General features: G+C 37.4%; 1 protein-coding gene across 19 annotated transcripts in view; it reads right to left on the reverse strand.

Moving 5' to 3' along the window:
• Dgki (diacylglycerol kinase iota) overlaps window positions 1–12,436 on the reverse strand; it is a 460,530-nt gene that overhangs the window by 129,495 nt on the left and 318,599 nt on the right. For 16 of the 19 annotated variants that reach the window (XR_015449207.1, XR_015449206.1, XR_015449210.1 and 13 more), the window contains 2 exons: window positions 6,175–6,374; window positions 746–808 (listed from right to left, as the gene is read on the reverse strand). Coding sequence is in view for 14 of the 19 variants with exons in the window: in XM_087206300.1 (XP_087062426.1) it covers window positions 746–808; window positions 6,175–6,374 (263 nt within the window). In the remaining 5 variants the exon portion in view is untranslated. The remainder of the gene's footprint in view (window positions 1–745; window positions 809–6,174; window positions 6,375–12,436) is intronic. The other 3 variants (XM_021263648.2, XM_087206301.1, XM_021263645.2) reach the window with 1 other exon arrangement.

Consider the following 12,436-nt stretch of genomic DNA (forward strand, 5'->3'; position numbering starts at 1 on the left):
CAGCTTCTTCATATATACAATAGAGATATATTACATATGGCATATGGCATACTGTGTTAACATATGTAAAGCACCTGTAACAGCACCTGAAATATAATAAGTGATAGGTAAGTATATACTAAATGAACAAAAGAAAGGGCAAGACAGAAGGAATAGTACCCCCAAAAAATCCTTAAGTGTTCACTTAATTTCACCAGAAAGAAATAGTTGTACCCTGGAATGTTAAGCGCAAACTACCACATATGCATAAAAATACAACTTGCTAATGAGGTGGCAGTTTGGGATCATTGATCTGTTATGACATCTATGGATTCTCAACCCATAAATATGCCCAAACATACCCTCAATACTCCACATATAACTTTTGGGTCTGTCCATAAATTAAGGATTGTAGGCACTTGCTCAAACCCATCCTTGAGTCTCAGGTAATGGACTGGTCTAGTGGTATTGTCACCTTACCAACAGAAGCAATGCTTCACAAGGAATGTTATACAGCCCCATGCAATCACGGGCTCTAAAGTATCTAATTAAAAAATTAAACCCTAACTTCTAGAAGATGGAGACATGTGGAACATGAATTTCATGGCTCCCTTTCAAACTAAAGAAGGGAGCAAGAAAGCAATTGTGGTTAGGAGGCCTTCTTATCTGAGTAGCAGACCTGTGGAGGAAAGGATGCCATAGGTGTCTAACCCTGAGGAGAAGAGGTTGGGGTCAAAATGTAAAAATGGAACGGCGCTGTACTCACATGGTGAAGGAGCCGGGGGGAGCAGACACACGCCGCAGGTCCGCAGCTTGCACCTGATGGATGCTAGAGGCAGCAGGGAAATGAGCAGCGAAGACAGAGTCAGCAGGACAGCGTGGACAGACAAGGAACAGGCCGGGGAGAGAAAGAGAGACACACAAAGTTTAAACAGAAATTAAATGAGCGTGTCACCAACAGTGAATGAAAGAAAAAGGAAAATCAAGCTAGCCATGGAAATAATCCAGAAAAGCCGGTGATACGGTAGTAATGAAGCCGACAGGACACATGGAAGGAGCTGGTTCCAGGCAAGCCACGGACCACAGCACAGGGCCAGCACAGGAGGGCAGGCTGCGGCATGGAGTGATGATCATGGCACCCCTGCTTCAGGTCATCTGAGACACCATGGGGAGGAGGCACATACCCACCTCAGCAGTGCCAGTTGGCATGGTAAATTCGCCCTTGAGGACATCAGTTAGTGTGATCGGTTCAGCCGATCATGATTCCCCGCTCTGTGAGAACGCTAGCTCCCCAAAGACAAACTCTCCTTCAACGTCCTTCATTTAAACAGCACAGGCTTTTGAAGAGCTCCAGACATGGTATCAAGAAAGCCTAACTTCATCACTGTGACGCTGTAATTCCACCCACATCTGGATACAAACCTGAAACCATAGACTCCTCTCTTTTCTCCTTTCTTTGGTAAAGGAGAGTGTCTACAGTGGCTATTAGAAGAGACAAAGTATAAAATTTAAGAAACTAACCCCAAGTGCCCCTTCTACATTATCATTCTCTCTGCTTTCCTATTTAAATATTTTTAATATAGCTACAAGAGGCACAGCTCTCAGGATCTCTCTGGTCTGCTGGGCACATCCCTGCTCCTAGAAGGTCCCCCATGAGTTAACTCTAGTTCTGTCCATAGTATCTTCAAAGTAGTATTAGTTCCAACCAATAATACTTCAGCAGACCAGGATGATGGAATCCAGCTGCCCAGTTCAAGATTTGCTAACTAGAAACCTGCATTTGAATAAAATGATAATCTCTCACAATGTAGCCTTAATTACTAGTGAATTTAACAGTAGTAGCTGAAGATCTCCTTGTACACCATTAATTTTCAGCTTCTGATCCCCTTCAATGGTACCTTACAAATAGAGAATAAAAGCAAATGTATCTGGCTACCATGTTACAGGAAGATGAGTATGAATATAGGTAACTCTACTGCTTTTTTAGGGGAGGATATGTACTGCAGTTCATGCTCTGTGTAGATTCATGTCATGATAAAATGGTACACACTCCTATCAAAATGGGGGGGCGGGTAGTGAACTCAGTGGGGCCCAGTCTTTTAGTTGGCATTGTAGTATTAAGAAATGATATTATTATAAGTCAAGAAGTCTTTTTTCAGAAAAATTTTTTTTGTACAAATGAAGATCTAGTGGCATCATGAAGCCTACTATTTAACAATTTCTCATGGGAATTCCTTCCCATTTCTACACACATTATATCATAAAATTATTCACTATGTACCTGTGGCTTATAATAAAATGCAATTGAAACATTCTATATTATATTTATATTTGTGACATTTTAGGTTTCTATTGTTTTAATAATTTCTGAGAAATATAGCAGACATGGCCTCATAACTGTGATCCATCTGTGACTTTTTTTTGGTACCGGGGAGGGAACTCAGGACCTTGCCCTTAAGAAGCAGGCAGTGGCACCACTGAGCTACCTCTGCGGCCGCATGTGTGAGTGACTGACTCGATATGTAACCATGTCACAGAAACTATGACAGGCATTAGGAGCCCTAAGATGAAAACCCTTGGTCCTCCTCATAGAACAGAGGAGAGACAAGTCACCCAAAGATTACACTGTTTTAGTAACAGTGTGTTGGAAGTATCCAAGAACACCTATGAGGAGCACCAGGAAGTGCATCCAACAGGAAGGACTAGACAGCAGAGGGCACCAAGGGAAGGAGATGTTTCAGTGGAGTCCTGAACTGTGAGAGAGAGCAGTTGTAAAAGTGGCAAGGATGCCTCGGCAAGAGGAGCTGCCACAGGTAAAGCATTCTGATGTAGGGGACAGGCTACTGCTCTAGGAACGAAAATTACTCTGGGTCACAGGGAGAGGAGGACAAAGAAGGCAGTGATCAAAAAGTCTGTGAAGCTAAGGGAAATAGGATTTCCACTTTTAGAAAGACCATTCTTCTTGGTTTACTGGACAACATAGATGTTGAAAAGGACAGCAATGAGGGATGGGCAAGGAAATGAATTATGAGACTATTTTAACCATGCTACTGAGGGAACTCATGGGGCCTCTGAACTAAGTGTGTTTTACTGGCAAAGAGAACAGATGATGTGAGAGTTAAAGATCTGGGAGGTAAACAGAAGGCAGATTTTTCTTTTAAATGTAAAAGCTAGTCTGCTGGATGTGCAAAGGTGGGGTGACAAAGTGCCTCCAGGGGTCAGGGCCATGGTGAATGAGTGCATGGTAGATCTGTTCACCAAACTGAGTGGCACAGGCTTATGTGGATGAAAAAGAAGAAAGACAGCAGCAACAGAGCTAATGACCCCAGTGCTTAGCAAAAAATTTGAGGTTGCTACAAGACAGTAAAGAATCATACCAACTATGATATTCAGGTATGAGTCTTGAATTTTTAGAAAAAATCCCAGCTAAAGTCACAGATCTGAGATGCAAGTTCCAGAGACAGGGCAGATGTATGAGGAACCCCAGTGTTTAAGTGGAGGAGTTGTTTAGAAGGCCACAGCACAGAAATGTCAAGGGTTCCCAGGTAACACGCTGTGCCAGAGAAGCCTGATCCCTGAGATGAGTTCAATAGATAGCCTTTACTGGGCGTATCCACACATACAAACTTTATTTTGGATAAAATAGTAAAAATATTTTAAACCAGTTCCCTTTTCCTCTGGTAAGAATGAATTAAAACAGGCAAATGAAAAAGAATAAATGATTTTAGTAAAACAGAAAAAAAAGGAGGAAGAGAAAAAAGGGGCAGTGGGGAAAAAGTAAGAAATAGAGGAAAGTAACTAAGCAGGAGGAAAAGAGGGCACAAGAGAAAGGAATGAAATGTCTTTCTTCATCAGATGGAATAGTGAAGCTCAGAACCATGGGCAAGGGGGAGAAAAGCTTGGAGTGCCCAGGAGTAGAAGAACAGGCCTTAAAAGCAAGGTTGACTTAACCTTGAAACTCTACTTGGAAATCCAGTGGAAGAAGTTAGTTTCCAAGACAAGGACTTCTAATGAAAAGAAAACAATATAATTGCAGAGGATGAAGAAGATTAAGGTGAGACAAGTCAAGGTTTAGTGAGCAAGTGTTATATGGTAACTAGGTGTTTGCTTTCTATTGAAAATGAGCTATTTGTATTGATTTTCTTAAGATTATAGTGTTGAATAATAATTTTTCATATATAGTCATAAAATAATTTTAAATTTTAAATATATATATATTTCTTGAAGAAATGCTATTATTCTCATTTCACATTGGTCTTTCTTATGGTCTCTGGTTGCTTTGATGGAGACACCACTGCCCCTTGGTGGGAAGCACCTGCTTTTCTTGAGTTGAGGCTGCTACTTGAACATCTGCACTGCTAAGTATAATAATCTCACATGTTATATGTGCCAGAAGAACAAAAAGAAAAACACCTATATGTATTTTGAGGGGTACTGGGGATGGAATCCAGGGCCCTCATAGGCACTACAATCCCCAGCTCTTTCTTAACTTTTATTTTGTCAGGGACTTCCTAAATTATCCAGGCTGCACTTAAACTTGCAATCCTCCTGCCTCAGGTTCCCATACTGCTGGGATTACAGGCATGCACCACATACTTGGCTAATGTCTATTTATCTTTATAGGTGCCAAAGGTCCAAATGAAATCTAAACAATATGGTTACTGAGCAAATACAAATTCTTTCTTAACACAAGCGTTAGAGTTGTTCGAAAAACAATTCCATGTCTGAGACGGTTATTAGACATAAAGGCAGTACATATAAGACCGTAAGTGGTTTGTTTATAGATTTAAAAACTTCTAGCCTTGTCATAGCTTCTTAGCAGGCTACCTACAAATGAACCAAGCATATTTCTGACAAACCAGTGGTTTGTGGCTTAACTGTGACATTCCCAGGGGAAATCTGGTGAGCCATGGACAACTATTACCACATACTTTTTTAAATATAAACTCACCAGTTACATATTCTGCCTAAAAGAAGGACAAGGCAAAGACAATGGAAAGCATCAGGAACAAGCCAGAAATTTCACTGGCTGCAAAACATAAATAAAGCAAGAAATATAATTAAACAGCAGCTCTGGAAAACATTCTGGGCAATGTTGCAGAGAGAGAAGGGAAAAGGGGATCTCTCACCTCAGACTAAGATTTAGACGCAGATGCCAAAATCTGAAACACTTAGTGAGCACTGTCTGGTGCTATTCCTTAACATCTGCCACTGCTGAAGGAGGTGACAGGAGCTGGGGCACCTATGTCACTGGTTATTCTAGGAATTTCTGGAGATTGATTCCATGAACATGTGGCAAAGCATGTCCCTGCTTTAAAGGCACCAAAAAAAAAAAAAAAAAAAAAGCCAGCCATTCAATATCAATAGGTAACCATGCATCCTGGGCCACATCTTTGAGGGTCCCTCACTGTGACAGAGAATGACCCAAGGCTAATCTCTGAAATGGCCTTAGGCATATGGGCAAGATATGCAGAAGACTCAGAAAGGACACCCGAAGTTCCCTCCTTTGTCCATCCCTGTTTCCAACCCAAACAACTTAATCAGCCATTGTAGTACTAGCTTCACTGTAAAATGAATGGAAATTCTAATTTACCTAGTCATTACTGCCTTACCTCAAATCAGTTTATCAAAACATCTCACATCAGGGAGAGTCCAAGAGGGAAACCAAGTACTTAGAAACAGCTGATCGGATTAGATGTGGACAACAGAAAGGCAAAATTGAGCACAGGACTTCAAAATGCAAACAACAGGAAGGGCCACTCTCTAATGGGCCAGCTGGGCCAGGCTCCTGCTACCGGAGAAATCAATGCTTTCCAAGAGACTTCAGTAGAGATCAGGCTAACTACATACCTCCCCAAACTGAACCAAAACAGGACACATTCTGTGCATACATCGTGTGACCCTAGAATCACTCCTATAATGGTGTTTTGCTAATCTGAGTACATACAGATCAAGTGGTCAGTGAAGAATCATTCATCTCAAATAACGGTAATAATTTTTGAAAGAAAGGTCAAATGAATGTACAATAAACATAAGGAAAAGATCCCTGTTAGCATGAGAGAGACCAAGGAACTGTGGAGTTTCCTGGACTTTTTCTCCCTTCCCAACACAGTGAGGTCCCCAGACCATGCACATGCTCTGCAATCTGCTCCGCAAGGTCTTGTGTCACCCCAGGTAGGCAAGGAGCAGACTCACTCATTGAGTAAAGGCATGGACGTTCTCCTCTTGCTCTTCTGTACCATGTTGGCTTGATTCCTCAAGGAGATCCGAATCATAGCTGGGGCCAACCTACATGGCTCCCCGTCCACTTGCATGGGGATGGACTTGTAAGTCAAAAGCATGACTTCCCGACACTGGTGTAGCCTTTCTCCGTGGCCCCCAACTTGCAGAGCAGCCTGTTGAAACAAGATGAAAGGGAGCCATGAGCTAGGTATTGCTACTTAAGAATACTAGAACCCCAAGTCCGTGGTACATAGCCAAAAGGCCTTTGATACATACAGTCAAATTCATTGGGCATTAGTATAAAGAGAAACCTGGGTAAACTATTACTACAAATAAACTAAACATTCAACACTTTTGATGAGCTTTATCATGAATTCCCATAGACAGATATTTTTCATTTTATGCATTTTAAATCTAAATTTAATTCTGCTAATTTAACATGAAAATTTCCTTTTGTGTTATCTATTCCCACTAAATAATCACAGTACCACAAAAGACTAAAAGAGGATAATGCACATGGTTCCCCAATTTCTAAACTCTACTTACCTAATTTTTAGTAAGCAGTTCATCCTTGAATTTTCACCCTCAAGCACACTTACCCTTCTCACCTAAAATGTCTTCAAGCTATTTCTAACCTGTACAAACTAAATAAAATAAAAACTAATACCAACTACTCAGTTAAAATCATTCTGGGAAGTAAAATCACTTAAAGAATTAAAATCAAACACTGTGAAGGTTCAGCTCACTGTGGGAGTCACAGAATGGAGATTCAAGTCAATGTTAAAAGTCTGTTTCTAAGAACAACAAATTTATACCTTCTCCAACTTTGCAAAATAGTTCACAAAACATCATTTACATTTTTATGGATAAATGAAAGCCATACATTTTACATATATACAGGACACACTGTATTACTCAGTTTAAAGAATATTTTTATACATATGTGTGAACCTTTATACCGATCAAGCTTTAAAAAATATATAACAACCAAGAGGTTTGCACTGTCCCTCTGGAACTTATTATAGTCCTATTACCAACTGAAGGTTAACCGTTATTGACTTCTGTCACCATAGATTAATTTTACCTCCACTTGAATGTCATATAAAAGAAATCATATATGCAGAAGTACTCTTGCATCTGACATCTTTTGCTCATCATTACAGCAAATTATATTTATGCAGTCTTCACCAGTAGGTGGGTATTTTATTATTTCTGGTTTGGGGCTATTCACATAAACTTTCTTGTACACATGTGGATACATGTTTTCTTAGGTACAGACAAATGAGTAGTACTTCTATAACAGTTTATGAGTATATTTAACTATAGAAGACACTGGAATATCATTGTTCAATCTATTCATAATGAAGTAAATTTTTAAATGTAGCTAAACACTAACTAGCACAAAATTTAAACTGTTTACTCTTATGAAAGGAAAACATTATCAGCTTGTTGTCAGGTTTATTCTTTATGAATGGAGGGGAAAAATAAACCTTGTTAATTCAGATTTGTGAAGTCAATTTCCATTTATTTGGCAGCCAGATCTTTGGCTTTATCTGATGTTTTGAACTACTTTGCATTCATTTGCAAAATGGTAAATTGATTATAAATACAAAGAGAAAAGAAAAACAAAGGGACAAAAAGAAAATAAGGAAAACATAATAATTGAAACATGAAGAGTGTATTAAGCCCTTTTGATGTTATACTGTGTTGAATGATTTTGCACACTTTTATTTTTCAGTTAGTAGGAAACCCAAAAAGGAGAGAAAATGCAATGAACAGTTCCTAAAATTCTTTTTGATCCTGCATCTTATTCTCTACTATTCAGTTAAAAGCACTAAATTATTCATTTTGGTTACTCTGGATTTAAACCACTATCATCTCTAAAACTTTTCCAACATAACTCCCTTGCCCTCAATTACCTTCAAGCTCAGTATTTACAAGGGAAAAAACTGTATGCTTCATCCATTAGAGGAAACACCATTCTATTCATTTCTCCCTGTCTGGAGTAGGCCTAATGACAGATAAAATGTAAAACCTGACAGTTAAGAACTTACTACTTTTGAGTTTAACAGGACTGGCCATTGCTTAAATGTTTTCCAATTCCTTAATATCAGGAGGTTTGCACAGTACTCTAGAGTATGTATAAGCCCTCTTCTCACCTCAAAAGAAAAACAATAGCATATACAGGTTGAGTATCTCTTATACAAAATGCTTGGGCCTAGCAATGTTTGAGATATGAAAAAAAAAAATCAAACTTTAGAACATTTGGACCTATGTAATGAGATATCTTGGAAATGGGATTTAACCGTATAATGAAATTCATTTATACACCTTGTAAACATAGCTTGCAGGTTATTTTAGATGACATTTTTAATGTACCTGTGTTTTGATTGTGACCTATTACATGAGGTCAAATGTAGAAATTTGGTGCTCAAAATGTTTTGGATTTGGAAGTTTGCATTTCAAACTTCAGACTTTCAAATTAGGGATGTTCATGTGTTTTACAAACAGATGGAGCTAAACAGCCATCAGTAGCAGACCCCTGGTATTGGATAATCAATCCAAGATCATTGTGCAAGCGCAAGAGGAACTGCAATTAGCCTTTCAGAGTAAAGACATGTGTAAGATAGTCAGAACAGCTACAAAAAATCACTTTGCGGACAGGTTTAGAGTATAAGCAATTCTTAAATACTTACTAGCAATATTTATTTTTCAACCCTTAATTGATCTAGGCTTCACATCCTCTAAGGTACAGGCCCTAAGAGCTCACTCTCATGATTTTCTAGAATGAACTGTTTACCAGTAATAATACTTTGATTAAGAACAGATATTCAATTATCTATTTAACCTAATGTGTTACTCTTGCGAAAACTTCAGAAACTGCCTTTCAAATATGACTTCAGAGGAAGACTGTAGTGACAGGCCCTGAAATAAATGCATCTCTTGTCATTTTGGGCACTAGCACCATAACAACTTTGTTATGCAGGGAGTATCTGTTTTTCCACTATTGGAAATGTTTTTCTCCATCTCCCCTCAAACTTCATACTTTTTCCACTTGCTATCAGATGATAAGGATGTGCAACCTTGGTTGGGAAACAAGAGCAAATCCTCCCCCTTCCCTGCCTCCCCTGGCTGTCATCCCTCCTGCTCAGTCTCATTCCTGGACCAGAATGCCCAAGGCAGAAGCCATGCAGAGTAGAGAGAGAAGCTCAACAACATTAAGATCTGCTTGCTTTCTGAAGACCACCAGAATAAACATCTTATGAGAATAAATAACACATTTTTTTATTTTCTTTAAAATTTTATCTAAATAAGGCTATAATTTTATTGCATTAGATAAAAAACATATAATGTAAATTATATTAGTTATAATTTCATTATATCTAAGGACACACTTGCGATTATTTTCTTTATATCTAAAGATGTCATAGGGGGTTGCAAAAATCAAAAAAGAATGTTACGAAGATAATAAATTGGAAAACCTAGATAAAAAGAAATTTCTGAAAAAAATAACCTTCCAATATTTGTTATAATATAAAAATTGAATAAATTAAAACTTAAAAATTGAAATATTTCTCAAAATTTATTCCTCATTTCACAATGCCCAAACCCATGGAAATGCCAAAGAAAGATAATGTCTCATTAATATAAGGTTTTTTTTTTTAAAGAAAACATGATGCTACTGAGCTTTGTGACTGAGCTAACAAAACCAGATGTAAGCAGAAGATAAAATTTTAGCCTTAATTACATTTATAATCCTACATGCAAAACCCCTTTTGATAAAGCTAATTTCTTCCAGTGATCTATTTCATAGAAACTAAATTGTTACCTATTATGGCTAAGGATTATATATAGTTCAACACCAAATAATACATCATTTTAATTGTACCATACTAAAGGATTAAATGAGAAAAACCACATTATTATTTCAGAGATACAGAAAAAATTAAGCTCAATGTCTTTGAGGATATAAAGTTCTTAGAAAGTTAGGAATAGAAAGTATTTTCTTAAACTGAAAAGAATCATCTACCAACATAGCTGATAAAAGCATTATTCATTATAAAGGAAATTTGGAAACACAACTTTCAAGAAACAAAGTTATCCATTAGCAACAAATTATCAACACAATATTAGAGGCCTGAATAAAAAACTAAATAAAGGAAATAAATTAGATGTTAAAAGGCTAAGAAGAGAAACATTGCAAACTTGCTAATATTTCCACTGATATAATCCTATACCTGGAAATTCCAGGAAATCTCACCAGCGAAATATTAAAATTCTCCCTCCTTTCTCCTTGCCCCTCCCTCTCTCCTTATACACAGCTGTTGGTTCTGTTTCTTGGGAGAACCTTCCTTGACTAATACACTGTGAAACTAATTCTGTAATTAATTTTGAAGAATAAAGTTCCACAATAATTGAAGACAATTTGAAAGAGGAAAGGGAACATAGATAGTAAACTATCTACTTTTACATTCTAAAATTTAAAAGATTTTGAAGATACATTAATTAAAGCAGAGGTCTTTACACATTAAAAGAGAAGGCCAAAGGAAATGAAGAGAGACAAAACACAATAGACTCATATATGTGAGGGCACAAATGATGTTGATGTGGCATTATAAATTATTGAGGAAATGATAGGTAATATAGCCAATGATATTGGGACTATTTCCCACCGTGTAGAGAAAAATAAAGTCAGTATTCTCTACCATGCAATGAAAAAAGAGTAAAAGATAAAAATAGAACTATGTCCATTTCTTCATCTATAAACTGAAAATAATAGTAGCAGCTGTCCCATAGTGCCACTATGAGAATTAAATAAGTCAGTATACACAAAGCAGCCAGAACATTGGCTGCCACATAGTATGAGTCCACTGTTATCACTAGATATTCTTATGCATGCTCTCTCATTGGTGTTTTCACTGTGGTCACAGGTCTACACAATTTAAGGAACAGTTATATAAATACATACAGCTATTGCTTCCATACTTTTTTTTTATTCTTCCAATAACAAAATGAAAAATATGCAGAAAAAATTAGCATATTGAAAAAGAGACGAGAGCAAGTATTTCTTCCCATCTACGGTAGTTCAGATCCTGAGGTTCCCCAAAAGTTCATGTATTCAAGACCAAGTCTCCAGCAATGACGCTAAGGGAAGTTGGAAGGAACTTTGAAAGGTCAACCTCTTCTCACTTGGATTATTTATATACATGTATCTATTTCACATTTGTTCAATGAAGGAAAATTTTAGTCATTACCAACAAGAGTTAAAGACAGGCAACAAAAACAAAACAAAAAGCCATAAAAGAAGACTGCTCAGTAGCAGAGACATAAGTGAGCCCATTAGCCTGGTTCCATTCGGGGAAAAAATGCATCTCCACATTTTAATGCTAGTCAAACAACCATTCCTCTCAAATGTACAATATCTTGAAAGACTTAGAGTAGTGACAGAATCAAAAATATGTCCCGGAGCAAGGAGACACAATAGATGTGTACAAATCTGGGAATAAACATAACCTATTGATAATTTTTTAAAACTTTACTATTAATATTTGCCCCATATAGGGTTTTTTAAAGCAAGAAGCAGAGAACTGAATAAAATGTGATGCTAAAATACTACATATTAGGTAACAATAGAATATTTTGACTGCACTCAATGAATCATCTACACAGCACATAATCAATAGGACTAGACATACAAAGAAAAAATGTAATCCATAATATGGGCGGAAGTGAAATTATCATAAGATGGAGTTAAGAACAAATTGGACACTGTAAAGAAAAGGTCACTGATGGGGCCAGGGATTTAGCTCAGTGGTTTCGCTGCTGGCTGTGCAAGCGCAAGAACCCAAGTTTGATCCCCGGTACCAAAAAAAAAAAAAAGAAAGAAAAGGTCACTGAAGATGGAGACAGATCAATAGAAATTATTGATCTTAAAAACAGAGCCAGAAACCCCTTATTTTTATCCAGTGGTCTTTTGCTATCTAAAATCATGCAGAAAAGGAGAAAAGGAAAAGGAGAACAGAGTAGAAAATACATGGAGAAAAATATCTCAAACTTCTGATAAAAATGAACCTTCAGGGCCAAGATGAATGAGTTTAAAACATGAAAAATATAAAGAAAACTGAAGTGGAGGAGAGAATAATGGTCACCAACACAATCACCAGAAAGTGCCAAGGTTCTAATTCCGAGAAGCTAGAAGGTCTCAAAGGGCAAAGGGTCATTTCTGGTTTGTTTA

This window comes from Heterocephalus glaber, unplaced genomic scaffold, assembly GCF_053883595.1.
Source record: "Heterocephalus glaber isolate CG9 unplaced genomic scaffold, H.glaber_assembly_v1.0 deba00000621, whole genome shotgun sequence".
NCBI classification, from domain to species: domain Eukaryota; kingdom Metazoa; phylum Chordata; class Mammalia; order Rodentia; family Bathyergidae; genus Heterocephalus; species Heterocephalus glaber.